General features: G+C 45.4%; 1 protein-coding gene across 2 annotated transcripts in view; it reads right to left on the reverse strand.

The window, feature by feature from the left end:
- Positions 1–7,162: 7,162 nt before the first annotated feature.
- Positions 7,163–20,757, reverse strand: part of Msh2 (mutS homolog 2) — a 59,147-nt gene continuing 45,552 nt past the window's right edge. The window contains exons 10-16 of one of the 2 annotated variants that reach the window (XM_087554885.1): positions 20,252–20,402; positions 18,405–18,502; positions 14,756–14,917; positions 13,649–13,853; positions 12,887–13,134; positions 11,171–11,346; positions 7,163–7,536 (exon numbers count right to left, since the gene is read on the reverse strand). In XM_087554885.1, the coding sequence (XP_087411011.1) occupies positions 7,369–7,536; positions 11,171–11,346; positions 12,887–13,134; positions 13,649–13,853; positions 14,756–14,917; positions 18,405–18,502; positions 20,252–20,402 (1,208 nt within the window). In that variant the 3' untranslated portion in view covers positions 7,163–7,368. Of the gene's footprint in view, positions 7,537–11,170; positions 11,347–12,886; positions 13,135–13,648; positions 13,854–14,755; positions 15,002–18,404; positions 18,503–20,251; positions 20,403–20,757 lie in introns of both variants that reach the window. The other variant, NM_031058.2, reaches the window with a different exon arrangement.

Consider the following 20,757-nt stretch of genomic DNA (forward strand, 5'->3'; position numbering starts at 1 on the left):
AAGAAGGAAGGCGTGGATGCTTCAGTCCTTCTTAGAAGGGGGAATAAAATACTGACAGGAGGTAGAGGGAGGAACTAGGAAGGAAGAGAAGAAGGGGAGGAGAAAGGGGGTCGGGATCAAATATGGGAGGAGACAGGGATGATATACAGAGGGTCAGGACCTGGAACAGAGGTGTGTAGCAATGGTGAGTGGGAAACTGGGGGTAGCCACCAGAAAGTCCCAGATGCCAGGAAAGCAAGAGGCTCCCAAGGACCCAACAGAGATGAGATTAGGTGAAATGCCCAACAAAGGGTAGGGAGAACCTGTAAAGACCATATCCAGAGGTTAGGCAAGGCCTCCGGTTGGGGGATGTGGCCACCCACTCATTTCCAAATTTTAACCCAGAATTCCTCCTGTCTAAAGGAAATACAGGGACAAAGTGTGGAGCAGACATTGAAGGAAAGGTTGTCCAGAGACTGCCCTACCTGAGGATCCAGCCCAAACACTGACACCAAACCCAGTCACTATTAGGGATGCCAAGAAGTACATGCTAACAGGAGCCTGATATAGTTGTCTCCTGAGAGGCTCTGCCAGAGCCTGACAAATACAGAGGCGAATGCTCGCTGTCAACCATTGGACCGAGTATGGGGACCCCAATGGAGGAATTAGAGAAAGGACTGAAGGAGCTAAAGGGGTTTGCAACCCCACAGGAAGAATGATATCAACCAACCAGACCCCCCAGAACTCCCAGGAACTAAACCACCAACCAAAGAGTACACACGGAGGGACCCACGGCTCCAGCTGCATGTGTTGCAGAGGATGGCATTGTCTGGTATCGATAGGAGAGGCCCTTGGTCCTGTGAAGGCTCGATGCTCTTGTAGGGGAATGGCAGGGCAGGAGGCAGGAGGAAGTGGATGGGAGAGCATCCGCATAAAAGGAGTGGGGGAGGGTATGGGAGAAGGGTTTGCGAAGAAAAATCTGGGAAAGGGGATAACATTTGAAATGTAAATAAAATATCCCATAAAAAATAATACATTACAAAATAAAATTAATAAACACAAATGTTTATGTAGAAAAAGAAAGTCAAGGATTGTGTTGGGCGCCCCAGGGTGTTACAGGTGCCATGGGATGTGAGCCAGGGAGTACTGCACGTGGGGAGTGAAACCAACTCAAAAGAGAAGTGTGCTGTAATCAGCGACGCTGGAAGGGCAGAGCCGTCTAAGCCCTTGGACATCAGACATGGAGCTACAGACCTGCTGGGTTTCCATCGTGCTTTGGTCCAGTGTTTCTTCACCTGCCCCACTAATTCCCTTTTGGATACTCTGTGCTACTGTATGTTGGAAGGATATTGGAAGGATACAATTTGCTATTTTGATTTTTCAGAGGGTTACAAGTAAGGGACTGCCTTGGGTCTCAGGAGAGACTGGAGTTTTTAAACTGTGTTGAGACTGGAAGACAGGGAAGCTTTGAAGCTGAACTAGATGCATCTGTGTTATAACATGGCAGCAAGCCTGGGGGCCGGGTGGAGAATAGAGTTGATGGAACTGTTTGAGAAGGATTAGGAAGTGTTGTCTTGTGGGATTGGTTATGTCACTAGGGGCAGGCTCACACCATTCCCAGCTACCTCTTTCTGCCTCGTGTTGTGTTTGTGAATCAAGATGTGAGCTCTCAGCTGAGTGTGGCTGTGCACACCTTTAATTCCAGCACTCAGGAGGCAGAGGCAGGTGGATCTCTTATGAGTTTGAGGTCAGCCTGGTCTACAGAGAGTTCCAGAATAATGAGAACTACATAGTTAGACCCTGTTTCAAAAGAAAAAGCAAACGAAAGATGTGTGCTCTCAGCGCCTGCTCTAGCACGCGCCTGCCTACTCCCTGCCACTCCCTGCTGTGATCGTCATGGACGCTAGCCATCTGGAACTGTGAGCCCCCCAAATTAAACACAGTCATGGTGTTTGTCATGGCAAGAGCAACTAAGACAACTGCCTAGGGAGTCTTTGGAAGAGCCTCCCCAACCCCCAAACAACTAAAGTCTTTCTCAGACCCTCGTGAAGTTTAAGATGAACGACTTCATGAAGTAAATACTAAGGCTGATTTTAGCACGTTATGAATCCATGTTTTGACATTAAGGACTCAGCATGGAAAGTCATTTTCTTGATTGATATGACTGAGCTAGCCAATGTTCTACAATAAAACATCCCAGTTTGCTTGATAATAAACATTAAAACCTGAGCCTGATCATGACGGGGAGAACGGAGGCTCGGCACATTGCTCAGTTGAGAGTTCTTGAGTAGCACACACAACGAATTCAATCCCCAGCACGACATAAACGGGGCACGGTGGAATATCCCTATAGCCCCAGCACTTGAAAGGTAGGGGCAGAAAAATTAAAAGTTCAAGGTCACCCCCAGTCACACAGCCAGTTTAGTAGCCTGGGCTACATGAAGCCCTGGATCAAAAAAATAAATAAATAAATAAATAAATAAAATTAAAAAAGGAAAGGATCCTGGTGGCGGATTTCATCCTGAAGGTCAGTGATTAAACTGAGAGGTTAAACTGCTTTAAGTTTAATTATTCTCCACTAGGCTATAGCTATCTCCATCTTCGATAACTTGTAAAGCTTAGTAGGGCCGCAGTGACTGGCAGATTCTGAGCAAACAGTCTGTTGTGGTAATCCTCTAAAATAAGAACTTTTTATAGATAGAATTCCTTTCTTAGTCACTAGGTCTAGGTTATGAGTGAGGCTGGATGGGGAAGGCATCGGGGCTCCCACCTACCATCCTAGGATTAGGGAAACTGAAGCAAGAGGGTCTCAAGTTACGAGGTCAGCCTGGGCTCGAGACCCTCTCTCAAGAAAATAAGGACAGTTCACACAAAACTATCTAACAGCACCACCGTCATACGGCTCTTGTGCTCCTGGCTCTCCAATATGGCTGCTTATGTGCAGGGGGACACTTCAGAGAGGAGGAACCACACCCTAAAGTAAAGCTGTGCTGACTGGAATCGGAGTATATTCTGAACGTTGCCTGAAACCGGGGGGATGGAAGGAAACACTGTGTCCCATGCAAGGCAAGCTGTTTCCCTCCCTGGGAGAAGAGGGAGAAGGAATCTACAGTAGCTGCTGTGTATCAGGAGTCACTACCCTTCAGCACTGTACCAGGCTCTGCACGATCTGAGAGAGGCTATGCCAGGGTTTTTGTTTGTTTTTAGCCTTTTGAGATGGTGTAGCTCAAGAAGTTGGAGGTGGCCTCAAATTGCCTATGTAAATCCAGGCTGGCCTCAAAGTCAGAATCCTCCTCACTGCTGGGCAACAGCGAAAGTGTAAATTCTAAAGCTCTGTCCAAAAAAAAAAAAAAAAAAAAAGGCAGTGTGGGCACAGAGAGGGAGGACACGTGGCAGACGTGATTCTTTCTTCCTGGGCTGCACCTGCAGCTTCACTCTAAAAATAGGCCATTCTGGGCATTTTCATCCTCTTGCCTGACCACACCCTCGCTCCTTAACCCAAACACACAAAAATCTGTGTAAAAGTCTCTTTCCTTGTTTGTTCCTCCCCACAAGCTAATTAACAATGTTTATTTCAGACCAGGGACTGGCTTTTCCTGACTATTCTGCACACCATTTTAATCAACAGAACGAAACTAACAAGCTTAAAGAGCCATTCAACTCTGAATCAGCAGCTCATGCCATATGCTGAGGGTAAAAACACACTTCCCCAAAAGAGCTAAATGCAGAAAGACCAAGGATAGACGATGTCTTTAATACTCAAGAAGTCTCACAGGATGTGCTTGGTATGTGGAACATTAAGACTGAGGGGAACAAGCTATTCTTTAAATATACCTACCCTAGTCACCCGGCCAGCTAAGCTGCCACAGCTGGCAACTTAATATATTTGAACACACACACACACGCACACGCACACACACCACACACCTTTTCCCACTCTTTCATTAGAATCTTTAAACCTCATCAACAAAATTTTTAAGAAAAAATACAGTCAATTACAAAATTGCATCTTAGATAAATTGGGGGTTGGGGGTGGCAGGTGTTACAAGCGTTTTTCTCGGTATCTCTCTCGGTATCTCTGGCTGTCCTGGAACTCACTTTGTAGACCCACCTGCCTCTGCTTCCCACGTACTGGGACTAAAGGCGTGGGCCAGCACTGCCTTGCTCTAGATGGCGTTTTTTTAAACCGTTAAGATATAAAACCAACTATTTTCTCAAACATGAGTATATGGCCAACAGATTTCATGTTAACCCTGGGTTGACTTTGTAAATCTGTTACTAACATACTTGTTTTATTCTGATAATACTGATTAATATTTCAACTGTGAACAAAACCCCCACAAAATTAGAGCTAAAAATTTATATGAACTTTTTGTTAACGGCATATTACTTTTTAATTATGGGTTTGTATGTTATTTATGTGGTAGTATGCATACATTTGAGTGCAGTACTCTAGGAAGTCACAGGTCTAGGACCCCTGGAACTGGAATTACAGGCAGTGTTGGCCCTCTATGCAGGTATGGAGGACTGAACTTAGGTCCTCTGGAAGAACAGGTGCTTTTTTTTTTTTTAAGTTTTATTTATTTCATGTATGTGGATACACTGTGGCTGTCTTCAGACATACCAAAAGAGGGCATCAGATCTCATTACAGATGGTGTGTGGTAGCTGGGAATTGAACTCAGGACCTCTGCAAGAGCAGTCAGTGCTCTAAAAATCGCTGAGCCATCTCTCCCAGCCCCAACAAGTGCTCTTAACCACTGAGCCATCTCTCCAGCCCAACTCTTTGGGAGGACAGAAACTAGGTTGCTTTAGGTTCCAAAGGGCCTGCCTGGTCTGATGCGTATGTGAGGGATACAACTCCAGTCCCCAGGATCCTAATCATCTTTTTAAAATGTCTTAGAACTGAACCCCAAGCTTCCTTTAGAGTATGGAAGTAGCCATGCTTTCAGAGCTTCCAAGATTGCTTGTTGTCTTGGACTCGGTCTCTTGTAGCCCTAACAACTAAGTCTACCATAGCTGATTTCCATTTTCAACATGCTTCTGTACAGCAATCTAAAAACACCCTTTCACAGCCATCCAAGGGATGAAAATATTTCAGCTCACTTTAAAAATTGCTTTTGAATTATATAAAGATCTCTGGCTGAGCCAGGAATGGCGGTGCGTGCTTTCATCCTAGCATTCAAGAGACAGAGGCAGAAGGATCTCTCTATGAGCTCAAGGCCAGCAGGGTTAGAGTGAGACTGTCTCAAGAAATAAATGAGTAAATAAACAAATAATCCCCCTGCAGCTGGTGGTGGCACAGGAGTGAAGGTTGAGGCAGGAGGATCTACAGCTCCAGACCAGCCTGGCCTGTCATCGAAAGATCCTATCTCAAAATATAAAATACAAACACACACACTTTACTCAAGTTGGCCTTCTTCCTAAGCCTTTGGTACCCCTGAAAGAAAAGCTAGCCAGCCAATGGCAAGAAAGAGCACAATAAACAACACTTTAAAGACCAGGTTAAATTTTCAATTATCTTCACACCAAAATTTATACGTATGAAATGAAACTGCCCATCTTAACAGTAATTTTCAAAAGAAGACCCACGAAGCCACTAAGGTACTCTCTCTCCAGAGGCCCTGGGAAAAAGTCCACCGTACCAGGATGACTCTGCTGGCTCAGTCATTTCTATTTTAGTCACACCCTGCTGTGAACACAGTTCTACCCTCCACTTAAATGCCATACTGGCCTGGAGAGAGAATTCAGCAGACTGGGGTCTGATTTCCAGCACCCACATAGGACTCCCCACTGTGTATAACTCCAGTCAGGGGATCCTAGGCCCTTGTCTGGGACCCCACAGGCACCAGGCATGATGTGGTGTATATATGTATGCAGGTCAAACACTCATAAAACAAGCAATAAAAATTAAATTTCATGTAAGTTGGGGAGGGTGGAGCACTTTCTGTCTCTCTTGACTCCTGTTCGAAGGTCTGTTGATGTCACTTTGTGGAGCTATAGTCCATTTCTGTTCAGCTTTCATGGACATTCTAATGCGCCCTGGGATAATAGAATATTTTAAATGTCGGCGCCATGGTTTCAATTTTAAGCTCACACCCATGAGCAATTCTCCCTCATATCCTGACCAACAGTGGGCACTGCCACTTAAAATTGTGATCAGGTCTTGAGGAGGGTGTAGTAGGCAGTACACTTACATAGGTTAATTGGGGAAGTCTGTGTATCCCTGGCTGCCCCAGAACTCACCATGCTCAGAGGTCTGCTTACCTCTACCCTCGAGCGCTAAGGTAAAAAGGTGTGTGTGTGCCACCATGCCCAGCTCTAGAAGCCTTTTGTGTTTACCTTTTCTCTTAGGTGAAGTGATCTTTACTGATACAATTCACTAACATGACTATTCATGTCCACTGGATGGCTTCGGTGTGCGTCCAGGACAAACAAACACTGAACCCGGCAGCTACCACTTCCCCAGCCCCAACCACAGCTCCCTACTCCACCTGTGCAGACTCATCGTACAGACTAACATGGGTGCACTCCGGTGACTGCTGTCTGTCTTTCAGCACACTTTCAAGACTCAGCCCAGTCTTTCCCATGTTACTTGGTTTCTTAACACGAATAGACTATTTCATACATCCAGACCACACTTTAACATACTCTCACCCACTGTTAGGACGCTGGACCTTTGGATCAAATGAAAAATGAAACCGTTGGTGTCTGTGTGGTCATTTGGTTGTATTTTTCTCTCTCTTAGATGTATAGCCAGGGTAGGAAGCACAGGTTTTTACTGTTTGAGGGCTGGCGTGTGAGTGCCCTCTCTCTACTCCCTTGCCAATCCTCACCAGACTCTAACCATCCCCCATGGTGAGGCGGTTCCTGTAGCTCTCCCTTCCTTCCTTCCTCCCTCAGCTCTGGCCCTTCTCCCTGGCCCATCACCCAATTACTTTGGAAAGATATATATTCAGATATATACACAGGGTCTCACTACATAGATCAGGCTAGCCTCCTCCGTACTGGGATCAAAGGTGAGTGCTACCCCACTAGGCTTTTTTTTTTTAATTATGTACTGTGTGTGTGCAGATCTTCAAGGCCTCTGTTTTGACATTCGTTATCTGTACAAGGTCTACAGGTAAATGTTAGAGTAAATGTATACAAAAGTCATAATGCAAGAAATGCAAGGTACCCCAAATCTAGAAACTACATGATTTTATTTATAAAATTCAGCATAGTGCTCAAAGTTGTCCATGCCCATTTAAACGGTACTCAGCTATAGACCGTCATGTTTCAAGTATCACTAAATACTTCAGCACACTGCTCCCCGGGTTCTGGTGTTAAGTACTACAGGAAACAGCAGGGTAAGGGCGAGCTCTCCCTACTGGCTTCGCTCCACTGTCCTCTCACGGAGCCTTTACCCGTGAGATGATTTCATTTACAAAGCTGTTGTTCTTCGCCAGCACCTCAGCTTTCAGTTGCTTCAGCTTCACTGAGACGCTCTCCTCCGACAAGTCAGTGAAGGGCACTTGCTTGACCTTGGACAGGAACTCCAGAATAATCTTCTCACCTTGCTGAAAAACACATGTTCCAAAGTCATTACAGTATATTCATGTGTGTGTGTGTGTGTGTGTGTGACACGAGTCCATGGGGGCCTTGGATGCCAGGGTTGGATCTCCTGGTGCTGGATTTACAGATGATCATAGCCCCCTGACGTGGGTGGCTGGGAACCAAACACCAGGCTTCTGGGAAAGCGGTAAGTGCTCTTTCCCACTGGGCCACCTCTCCAGCACAAGCAATGAACTCTTTCTCTAATTTTAATCTAAACGTGCTTTAGATGTTTAACAAACATTTTTATCACGGGTAAGCAATTTTGAGAATCTCAAAGTCCTTGGTTGCTATGAACTTTTCCAGAGCAAGCTATTTATAAGACATTTCTATTGTAATTTTAGATGACAAGGGATTGAGTAGCTCTTAAGTGATTTACTGACACGGAATTTAATCTTGGGGAAAATTTTAGGGAAGAAACAGTGACATTCTCTTCCAAGCACACAAATGGCGTATGTGCATGGAACACTCCCATTTTCATTTACTGTTCAATGCGGTACCAAGGAACACGGTTACAACTTTTGGGGCAGATTCCTAACTCACAGTCTTCATCTAAAAATGAGGATACCAATATTAGCAGCTTCACACACTTGTTGCAGGGATACAAAGACTTAGAGCATGTCTAAGCACACGTCAGGACTATGTAGTTTATTACAGCATGTGAAGAACTAAATGGCCCATTTCACACAGGAGAATCACCTGGTACCCACATGTCGTGTAGACAACAGGCAAGTACTGAACAGGCAAGAAGCACATAATATCCAACAGGAAAAGCAAATACTTCTCCACTTAAAATCACATGAGGAGCTGGCAAGCCTAGTCACCTAAATCTGATCTCCGAGACCTACATGGTGGATAGCAACAGAGAACTGATCCCTGAAAACTGTCCTCTGACATGTGCTGCGAGACAAGCAAACAAACCAAGGAAACACAAACCTTCTCTTCCCCCACCCGTCACTCAGGGAAAGTCAAGCTCCAGCACTGTAAGGATAAAAATGTACTGTCTGAAAAACAGAAGACCAGAAGCCTATACTAATGACAGTAAGAGTGCGTGGTCTCCTTTAGCAAACTTTTCACACATGTCTTATACTAACACAAGTGTACAGTTTCCGTTTTCTTGGAAACCAGGACTCCCGTAACACAGTCCTGCTGAATCCCAGTCATCAGGACCTGTGAGTTTGACATATGAAGGGAAGTAAGGATACAAAACCATTCTATGCCCAGGAGGGCAACCTTCCACATCTAAAATTATGAGCAAGTTAGGATAGTTTTCCTTTTTGTATAACAACTATCTATCCTTTCAGAAAGAAAAAAAAAAGGCCCACTGAGTAAAAGCTACAAACATGCCAAGTAAAAGTCTGTCACAATGTGTGCCCACTGTAAGGCCTGTCACAATGTGTGCCCACTGTAAGGCCTGTCACAATGTGTGCCCCTGTATGGTCTGTCACAATGTGTGCCCACTGTAAGGTTTGTCACAATGTGTGCCCCTGTATGGTCTGTTACAATGTATGCCCCTGTAAGGTCTGTCACAATGTGTGCCCCTGCACGATCTGTCACAATGCATGCCCACTGTATGGTCTGTCACAATGAGTGCCCCTGTATGGTCTGTCACAATGTATGCCCCTGTAAGGTCTGTCACAATGTGTGTATGGTCTGTCACAGTGTATGCCCCTGTAAGGTCTGTCACAATGTGTGTATGGTCTGTCACAGTGTATGCCCCTGTAAGGTCTGTCACAATGTGTGTATGGTCTGTCACAGTGTATGCCCCTGTAAGGTCTGTCACAATGTGTGTATGGTCTGTCACAGTGTATGCCCCTGTAAGGTCTGTCACAATGTGTGCCCCTGTATGATCTGTCACAATGTATGCCTCTGTAAGGTCTGTCAGTGTATGCTCCTATAAGGTCTGTCACAATATATGCCCCTATAAGGTCTGTCACAATGTATGCCCCTGTAAGGTCTGTCACAATGTATGCCCCTGTAAGGTCTGTCACAATGTATGCCCCTGTATGGTCTGTCACAATGTATGCCCCAGTAAGGTCTGTCACAATGTGTGCCCACTGTATGGTCTGTCACAATGTGTGCCCACTGTAAGGTCTGTCACAATGTATGCCCCTGTAAGGTCTGTCACAATGTATGCCCCAGTAAGGTCTGTCACAATGTATGCCCCAGTAAGGTCTGTCACAATGTGTGCCCACTGTAAGGTCTGTCACAATGTATGCCCCTGTAAGGTCTGTGACAATGTATGCCCCTGTAAGGTCTGTCACAATGTATGCCCCAGTAAGGTCTGTCACAATGTATGCCCCAGTAAGGTCTGTCACAATGTGTGCCCACTGTATGGTCTGTCACAATGTGTGCCCACTGTAAGGTCTGTCACAATGTGTGCCCCTGTAAGGTCTGTGACAATGTATGCCCCTGTAAGGTCTGTCACAATGTATGCTCCAGTAAGGTCTGTCACAATATATGCCCTGGTAAGGTCTGTCACAATGTGTGCCCCTGTATGGTCTGTCACAATGTACGGCACTGTAAGGTCTGTCACAATGTGTGCCCCTGTAAGGTCTGTCACAGTGTACGGCACTGTAAGGTCTGTCACAATGTGTGCCCCTGTAAGGTCTGTCACAGTGTACGGCACTGTGAAGCTGCCAGGACGAGGCAGCAGTGAAGTTCTTTATTACTGTGCAAGCCTGTGGTTGTTAAAAAGAAACAAGTTAGAGTAGAGATACTCTGCAGCACTGTGTGAACATCTAAATCTGACCCCTTACCTACAGAGAAGGCTCAACAGAAGATCCAGTTCTGGTAACAAACACTGCCCACCCACGATCAGCTCTCCTCAGAAAGTCGAAGACACACACTGCTCTTACTGCTCACACACATTCTAAATAGCATGGAGCTCGAACCGTGTTTGCTGCTGGTGTCACACTTATCAAATGACATCTATAGCTTTAAGAATTAAATCTAGGGGTTGGGGATTTAGCTCAGTGGTAGAGCGCTTGCCTAGCAAGCGCAAGGCCCTGGGTTCGGTCCCCAGCTCCAAAAAAAAGAAAAAAGGAAAGAATTAAATCTAGATGCACACTTGTTTACATTATTCACTCTTTACTCCCATTACCATATCTAGAACTTTCGGTGGTGTTCTGGGAGGGAAGTGAGTGAGTGTGTGTGTGTGTGAGACAGAAACTAGACCCGCAGATTCCTGCATGCTAAGCAGGTGCTCTACACAGGAATATATTCCAGCTCCAACCTTCCTTCATAGGAAGAATGGTACAGATATGGGAAAGGGAGGAGAGGGAGGGACAGAGGAAGGGAGGGAAAGGAAGAGGCTGAGAGGTTTAGTGGTTCCCATGTTTAATCCCAGCATTCTGGAGGCAAAGGCAGGCAGATTTCTACAAGTTCAGGGTCATCTAGGTCTCAACAGTGAGTTGTAGATCAGCCAGAGCTATATGGTGAGACCTTACCTCAAACAACAACAACCCAGGGATGGAGTTTTGGTTATGCTGAGAAATATGAGCCAGTAAGAATGACCGGAAAGTGAATACTGCAGTCCTACGGGGAAAGTCGTGACCCGCAAGGACACAGAGGTCCTGTGACTCACGGCCCCCAACCCACCTCTCTTTCCAGGCAGCGCCTCTTTGCAGCTGGCTGGGTTTCATCGTGTCCCTGTGAGGTCCCAATGCTCTGAAACTCCTCAAGCTCCAGAGCCTTCTGCTTGGCGCACTCTATCACATGCCTAGGGAAATTAGCGAGTTCAGCCACATGAATCCCGAAACTCTGATCACAGACACCTACAGAGACAGGGGTGGAGTGGGGGGAGGAGGAAAGAAACAGCACTTATGTAAATAGAATATCCTGCTTATTGCCTCATTGGAAAATGTAATAACTTTATATTTCAAATACGTTAGCCAAATGGTTCAGAGCACTTCAGATAAACCTTTTAACCAACCACCAACAATGAGACTCACACCCTCGCTTGTTCTGCCTTACTGCAAACCAGCAGTGGTGAAAGGACCTGAGTAACAAACGAACTTAGGACACAGCCGTGTGTAGGCACGAGTGACACTGCGTGGCACAGCTGCACCTCGGCTGTGCCCCAACTGTTTAAAGCAAACTAGTTCTCTTGCCCACCCCATGCTTTCCATCTAGAGCTGGAATTTGGAGCAAACAAGAGTAAACCACAGTCAACCCACGTCAAGTCCCACAATGGGCGGGCCGGTGAACGTACTCTTTCTATCCAGGCCAGACTCACGTAGCCCATAAGTATTCGGAAACCACTTCTGTGTTACACAACACACAAATAACGTACAGGCAGAACAGTGTCAGGCTGAAGGCCAGATCTACTACAGTATCAATAATGCGGACATAGTGACTCTAACTCCCGCTGAGGCAAAACTAAGAAGGACAGCATCAAGACATGTGGACAGTAATAAAACAGAAGTACTTTCATGGGACTCAATATAGACACGTGAAAACCCCTATCTGAACCAATCATCCACGATACAGAAACTCCTGATGGAGGGTAGCACCCCTGATTCTGTAATCTGAGCGGTGTTAGACCCACGGTCACCAGCCTTTCTGAAAGGACGCCACACCAGAGGATAGCAGACTCCAGAGCCACTGGACTCATCAGGTCTAAAGGCCACAAAAGGCCAGAAAGATGGCTGCCTCAGGTTAAATCGTAGAGTCGTCTAGGACACTGGTTCAGTTCTCAGCACCTGGATTGGGTGGTCACAACTCCAGTTTGAGGAGGGTCCATACCCTCTTCTAGACTCCGTGTATTGTGTGCACCGACCTCCACACAAGGCACAATACACTAATTAAAAAGAAAATAGAGGGGCTGGGGATTTAGCTCAGTGGTAGAGCGCTTACCTAGGAAGCGCAAGGCCCTGGGTTCGATCCCCAGCTCCGAAAAAAAGAACAAAAAAAAAAAAAGAAAATAGATCCTTTGAAAGATGTCAGTATAGTCCCCTACAATCAGAGCTGTAATAAACTAAGCTCCCTGTACCCCCTTTATTATTTTGATAAAGATAATGTATATTGCTTGTCTCTAGACTAGAAAGCCAGAGGTGAACTATGTTCTTAAAAACCTAAGACCAGGGGTTGGGGATTTAGCTCAGTGGTAGAGCGCTTGCCTAGCAAGCACAAGGCCCTGGGTTCGGTCCCCAGGTCCGAAAAAAAGAAAAGAAAAACAAACAAACAAACAAAAAAAAAAAAAACAAAAACAAAAACAAAAACCTAAGACCATAAAGACGATTAATGCCACCGGAGAGTAAAGGATGCACCAACACTGCTTCAGACCCACGTCCCACGCCGAGCTGAGCAGCTCACCTGTTTTCACTTGGTAAAGCATAGTCAGGGTCTCTTCGGTAGTCAGCGCTGTGACGTGGAGATTGTTAACGGTTGGTATCTGACTGGCCAAAGCGGTAAGTTCATGAAAATGGGTGGCAAACATGCAAAAGGCACCAATCTTCGTTGCGATGTACTCCGATATGGCCCATGCTAACCCAAAGCCGTCGTATGTAGAGGTTCCTCTTCCCAGCTCATCAATGATTATTAAGGAATCTTTGGTTGCCGACCTGAAATGCATAATCACATGACAGAGAGTGTAGTCCAGGGGTCACCATGGCAGAGGGGACAGAGACGAAAAGAGCCAGAGGTTGTGGATATCTGTAGCACAGTACTATTTGTTAAACTCAAAGCAGTAGAACATATAAATCACACTAGTGGGTTTGGTAGGTTTTCATGTGTGAACCACGCTCCCGTTCCTCCCTCTCCCTCCCCCCCTCTTTGAGATAGGGTCTGTCTTTTCGGTCCTAGCTATCCTAGAGTTCATTACACAGACCAGGCTGGCCTCGAACTCACAAATATTCACCTTCACCTGCCTCTGCTTCTGCCTCTGCCTCCCAGGTGCTGAGATTAAAGGCAAGCAACCATCACCCCCAGGTTCCAATCAGCTTTTTAAGATAGAATACAGTCAGTTCACAGGCAAACAAACACTGAACTAAGAATGCCCGTGGCTTATTATAGACAAATCTGCAAATGTGTTTCATACAAAACAGGGCCACACTTTCAGGGAACTAGGAGACATACCTGAGGATAGAAGCAGTTTCCAGCATTTCAGCCATGAATGTGGAGACGCCTTTCAGTTGACTGTCACCAGCCCCGACTCGAGCCAAGATGCAATCCACAATGGACACCTCTGCTGACTCACACGGCACAAAACACCCAATTTGGGCCATGAGCACAATCACCCCCGTCTGACGGATGTATGTTGACTTTCCTCCCATATTGGGACCTAGAATGGTGTATATGCAAGGTCACTGATTTCTTCTACTAACAATTAAGCTACTACTAGTCCAAAATTACAACTGACAATTACTTAAGTCGTAATGATATACAAATCAGACACCCACCCACAGGCCATCAAAAAACATGCATGAACACTGTCCACACAGCACCAAATGCAGTTTTCTTACCATTTCATCAGACAAGCCCACACAGAGCCCTCTAACAGGACAGTAGTCATAAAGCAACACAGCTGAGTTCAGCTTCGCCGTGGGCTACCACAGACATATGGCCCCTGGCTCACAGGCACCTACAGGCTCATCGAATGATGTCGCGCAGACCCAACTGACCACTCAGCGACTGTACTCATCAATAAATGGCTAGTTATCAGTAACCAGTCTGGGCAAACTCCTCTAATCACTTAAAAACTCATGCAACATGACCCTTCTTTTGGCAAATGTACAATTTACTCGTGTGGGTTGGGTTAACATTTAAATACCCACTTAGGAAAATGACAGGATGTGGCTGTAATTCCCACACTGTGACTCCCTATTGTTTTCTAGTCTCTGGTCCTAGTCACTGTCTCAGAATAGCCAAGCCACCGTTTAAAAGAGGAAGAACGCATGCCTGTCTTACATGCTGGCCCAGGCTTAAGCTTTCCCAGAAGACAAACCCTACCATACCTCCAAGGACTGGCTCTGGAGTCAGTGCCTGAGTTCTATATCCATACATTATCTCCTAAACTTTAGCCACCCCCAAAAGTCTGCCTTCCTTCCAATCAGGATCTGAATGTATGATCACCCAGAGCAATACACTCTTTAATGCCAGAGAGAGAGACTTGCCTCATCAACTTAAAGCATACTTCCACTCCATCATTAGGAAGAGAAAAAAAAAAAATTTTTTTTTTTTTACCAGTAATGATGTGGAACATCTGTTTATCTTTTTCAAAGTGCACATCGTTTGGAATAAATGCAACGTCATCTTGAACTTCAACACAAGCATGCCTGGAGGCTTTCAATATAATTCTTCCTTTTCCTTTCTCCAAGATGACCGGTCGCACGTAGGGGACAGGAGCTGCGTTTGACACATGAGCAAAACTAACGACGGCATCTAAGTGAGCTAGCACGTCATTGAGCGTCTGCATTGGCTCCACGTAGCCTGAAGAAACACAACACAGTAAAATAGACCCTTATAATAGACCAGCTCAAGGCCATTTAAAAAACTAACAAGTTTGCTATAACAATCTGAAAAGCCCTGAAACTCAACATCACCGGTGTTAAATGTTTCATTATATCTGTCCAAGCTTGGTAAACAGACAGCAAGGTCTTTCCTTACAGAAATCCCAATCAACTAGTGAAAAGCACATCCCCTAAAGTTGGGAAGGTTAGGAAAGCATGACAACACGGTTAAGATCACAGGAGAGCTGTGGTGGCCATGTTACCTTCAATCCCAGCACTCAGGAGGCAGAAGCAGGAGGATCTTGAAGTTCAAGGCCAGCCTGGTCTACAGAGTGAGTTCCAAGACAGTCAAGGAGCCAAGGGTGTTCAGAGAAACCATGTCTTGAAAACTCACAAAACCATTATTAAAAAAAAAAAAAAAAAACTATCATAAGCAACAGGCAAGCACAGATTCCAAGAATATAGGCAGTTTCACTGTCAAGTCAGCATGCACAGCAGGATTTCAGTGAGGGGATCCCTTGTGCCCACACAGCACATTCAAGACTCCACTGTGTCACAGCATTGGAGCCAAAGCTACCACACAAACCTACCTGATTCTAAGGCTGCATAAACCGTGTGACGGCAACAAGGGTCAGAGTCAAAGAACAGTCTCTGTGCTAATGGAGTGCAGTGCTGCCTGCCTGCCTCCTAATTTCTGGATTATCCATGGCTTTGTGTTTAAACGGCTGGAATCTTGACTTTGCAATTTTGTCTTTTTAGATATGTTGGGTGACTGTGTGAACTCAGAGAGGTCTCCTGCTGCTGCCTCCCGAGTGATGAGATTAAGGGTGTGTGTACCATGCCCACACTACTTACTGTTCATTCCCTTTCCACATAAAAGTAATGTCCTGTTAATAACAACTAACTTTTTTTTTTTTTTTCGGAGCTGGGGACCGAACCCAGGGCCTTGCGCTTCCTAGGCAAGCGCTCTACCACTGAGCTAAATCCCCAACCCCGATAACAACTAACTTTTAAATGCCTACATAAAATAATCATCTCATCATATTATAAAACCATGTTTTGTCCTGTTTTGTAACCTAACAGCGATCCACCTGTCTCTGCCTCCACAGTGCTGGGATCAGAGCGTGTACTGCTAGGATTGGTGGTGGACACGCTCTATTTACAGTTGGGCTATCCTCCCACTCCTTATTACAACCCTTACACTTGTTAAGATCCCAACCACACCAGGGCTGCAGAGACGGCTCAGTGGTTAAAAAGACTGGCTGTCCCTGCGGAAGACCTGAGCTCAGTTCCTGGCAGCCACACCAGGTAGCGCACAATTGCCTGCATCTCCAATGCCCTCTTCTGGCCTCTGCAGACACTTGCACGTATGCGGTGCGTACGACTGCAGTCTCAACACTTAGGAGTTGGAAGCACGAGGGTTATGAACTCAAAGCTAGCCTGCAATGTTTAAGGCTGTCTCAAACAAAACAGAAATGAAACAAAATAAAATTTTTAAAATTAAAAAAATTAGGCATTTAGGTATTGTGACATGGGCTCACCTTTAGGGGCAGTCGGATTTTTCCTTCCACCATGCAGGGGCTGGGATGAAACCCCAGGTCACACAGTCTAAAGCAACCACCCCTACCCACTATGCCATTTCATAAGCCCTATAATATTTTTAGAGCATTTTTTTTCAACTTTGAGACTAGCCTGGGCCAAAATCGGAGCCCATGGAGAGGGACAGAAGGAGAAAAGAAGGAAAATCTAATTTTATAAGAAGTTTGCATAAAAATCAGTTGATCTCAAGTATAAAGCTCTTGATTCAAAGGTTAAAACCCAGAGCCTTAACTACCCGGTGATGAACAGTTTTTGTTTTGTTTTTCTGAGGAAGATTCGTCATTGAAATAAACAGTATTTTATTAACAGGGCTCTTTAAAATGCAAATTAGATTCAAGTGCACAAATCAACTAGATTATTGTGCTTCCGTTACTTGCATCCCAGAGCGGAAGCTCAGCCTTCACAGAGCGCCCATCCACACACACGGGTGTTAAAACAGAACTTAAGTTCTGTCCTTCTGACTTAGCAGAACTAAAGCGTGCAGACAGCTTTCTAAAAGATTCACCACGCCCAGATAACTTAGCTCACAGCCCACAGAGAAAGGCCGTCTTCCCGCCTTTTCCTAGAACATGATGGTGGTATCACAGCCCCATTCTCAGCCACACCTCTGCCTTGGAGTCAGTCAGTGGCTGGGCCTTTGACTTGGTTGTTTGTCCCTGTGAGTCTTCCTTAATCTTGGACAGAGGCTGTCCTTTATGCTTCTTGAAAGGAACATTTGTAAAGAGTCCATGCATGAAGAAGAACACCCCTCAGTCCATATTTGTCTAATGCTTTCCTGTTCTCACGGCAGGTTAATGTTTGGGGCTGGAACACTCCAGTATGCTGTGGCTCTGAGTCACCTGGGCGCGTGCCATCTGTCCCAGTCACTGCTGTACCTTCCGTCTGGATGTAAGTTCATGTCTAGGTCCCCAGCCTAACACACTACTACCTACCCTGAGCTAAACATATTCACCCATTCTACAGGCAAGTAATGCATACCGCCAAGTCACACGCTTGCCCTTTAAGCACAAAAACAACACCTCCAGGGCTGTGCCGAGAACAGACTGAAAGCCTGTAAAGCAGCACACAGATCACCATCAGCTTTGCGTGTGTGGTCCGCACTTGCTTTACAGTGACACTTACTTCCAAACCCTACAGTGTGACCCAGGCAATGACTTAAAACAAACACTGAACAGTGGCTCACACCTTCAGTCTCCGTACTTGAGAGGATGAAAAGCAAGGGAGGACTTCGAGTAAGAATTAGAGACTAGCGGGGTTGGGGATTTAGCTCAGTGGTAGAGCGCTTGCCTAGCAAACGCAAGGCCCTGGGTTCGATCCCCAGCTCCGAAAAAAAGAAAAAGGAAAAAAAAAAAAGAATTAGAGACTAGCTACAGCACAGAAAGGGCCTTCCTTTAAAAAAAAAAGATGGGCTGGAGAGACGGTTAGAGTCAGCGGTTAGGAACACTGACTGCTCTTCCAGGGTCCCGAGTTCAATTTCCAGCAACCACATGGTGGCTCACACCCATCTGTGATGAGGTCCAGTGCCTCTCCTGGTGTCTGAAGACAGTGACAGTGAACTCACATACATGAAACAAATAACTCTTAAAAAAGAAAAGGTAAGAAAAAGCCCTAAAAGCCAGTGAGATGGCCGAGCCACTTGAGTACTTCAGTTCACTCCCAGGACCCACGAGGGATGTGAAGAGAGAACCCAGGTTAAACAGAAGAAAACTATCCTCACACATGCGACGCTTTTCCATTAGGAAAACCAGGACACAGTCAAACATTTTATGCACTACCAAGTTTACCTGAGGAAATATTGACGATTTCTTTAACAATGGCATCCTGGGCCTCCTCATACTCTCCTTTGTTCTTAGTGTATTCTTCATTTAAAGAAGACAATTCACTGCAAGCAAATCAAATCATTATTAAAAGTATCAAAGTGCCTGCCAGAAGTCACATGCATTACATAAATATATCCAGATTTGTCTTATAAAGCATAAGAACAATGAAAATTACAGGTTAAAATAAAAAGTGCTTTAGAAAACTGAAAGCAGACTTAGCAAAAAATGCTGACATCAAAGAAAAGGGATGACCATGGCTGGTGAGGCTCACGGCAAGTTCAATCTCAAGGGCACACAGGACAGGAGAAGACGGTCATCCTCTGGCCTCCACATGCACAGTGCATGTGTCCCCCTACACACACTCACACAACATAACTAAATGTAGACCTTTTAAAAGAGAAAAGTAACTAAGAGGAAAACATGGGACTCAGGGAAGTAGACCAAACTAGCTGGTCAAGACGACAATTTTGAACCTGGCCATGGGCCTAAAACAGCACAGAAAGATTACTATGGAATACGCAAATAAAGGAATTGAAGAAACGGCATGAGCATGTCACAGACCGAGACTCCTGCAGAAGAGGCAGGCTGGTGCCAGGTCACATGCGCTCCTTCAGAGAGATCCTACCCCAAGCAACAGACACAAAGACTGTCTTCCCCGGCTGGGCCGTCTCCTTTAAATAACGTGAAATAGATCAAAATAATGACCATCTCTGTCCGTTAGAGGCACTTCCCCCTGGGTTCTGCTTTAATTATTTTTTGTCTGTTTATTTTTCTTAAAAGATTTATTTCTATTATTTTAAACTGTTTAAAAAGTATTTGTGTCTGCAGAAGAGTGTGTATATAAGCGTGCAGATGTTTGCAGAGGCCAGAGACCGTGGATCTCCTGGAGCTGGGGTTAGAGGTGGCCATGAGCTGCCTGATGTAGGTGCTGGGACTTGAACTCTGGACCTGGTAGAGCAGTTAGCATTCTTAAATGCTGAGCCATCTCTCCGGCCCCTCCTTCCTATTTCTAGGAAAATTTTGGTACCATCTATCACGTAGAAAGAAAGCCCTGCTGTTTGAATTAAGCGTATGGTAGGTCAGTTTAAGGAGATATTTCACAGACTTCCTGAGGCCGTTACTGTGCTGCAGCTACTTCATGTTCGTACTGAAAACCTTTCCCTGGGTCAGGGGTCACCTGAGGCCAGGAGGTTTTTGACAGAACTTATTCATAGGAAGGAAAGGTTATTTCTAAAAGTCCCACGGGAAGAGCCTTACCTTCCTTCTGTACTGTTCTGGGACCTGTGGCCTCCTCGCTTTAACTCTTTAGTATTCCCATACAGAAAACATATATATGGGGTCCACTCTTGGCTGTGTATTTTTTTGAGTGTATGGGTGTTTTGTCTTGTGTGTGTGTGTGTGTGTGTGTGTGTGTGTGTGTGTGTGTGTGTATGCATGCGTGCTCTGTGTGTGCCTGTTGCCCTTGACAGCCAGAGTGCCTGTCAGACCCGCTGGGACTGGAGTTAGCAGACAATTGTGGGACAGCACGTGGGTGAACCTGGTCTTCTAGAGCAGCTCTTAGCACTGAGCCGTCTGTCTCTCCAGCTTCTGGCAGTGCTCGAAGTCACTGCAATCCTCCAGCCTCCTTGGAACTGGGCCCACAGGAACAAGTACCCGTCCTGGCTAACAGTGCTGAAAAATCTACTAGCTTCTTGGAAGAAAGCAAAACATGGCTCTCGGTTGAAAGCTTTTCAAACAGTGAACAATAAAATAAAGTAAAACCTCTTTGTCAATCAAAGCCATGAAGCTTAAGAGAATAGCAGGCTCCGGACCTGTTGGTGAATTTAACGCCATTCTTCTGGATATCCACGGTGCTGAAGTTCTTGTTGTTGCGGAGGACTTTCTCTTCCTTGCAGGTTACACGAAAGTAATACCCAAACTGTGCACTGGAGTCCAATTTAATCTGTTTGCCAGGGTCCAATCCTTTATGATAAAAAGAAAAAACTTAGGTAATAAATACATGAAGCCACTTTTCAGTGTAAATGATCAAAAACCATCTAATTAGTACAACATACTTCTTACAAGACAACATACAACATACTAGAAATCAGGATTAGCTCACTGGGAAAGGTTCAAATCCCACTTCACTGGGAAACTGTATAATATTCCTATGGAAACCTTAACCTCTCATATACATGCTGGCTCCTGACAGGGGAGAAGCTGCTTTTCATATGCGTGAACCCACCCAAGATGGCGGTGGTGGGGAGCACATGCTGTTTCAGATGTTGGAGGTCTATGAAAATGGGTATAGAAGGCCCTTGCTTATGGAGTTTTGCCT

The sequence above is a fragment of the Rattus norvegicus genome, chromosome 6, assembly GCF_021556685.1.
Source record: "Rattus norvegicus strain SHRSP/BbbUtx chromosome 6, alternate assembly SHRSP_T2T, whole genome shotgun sequence".
Taxonomy (NCBI): domain Eukaryota; kingdom Metazoa; phylum Chordata; class Mammalia; order Rodentia; family Muridae; genus Rattus; species Rattus norvegicus.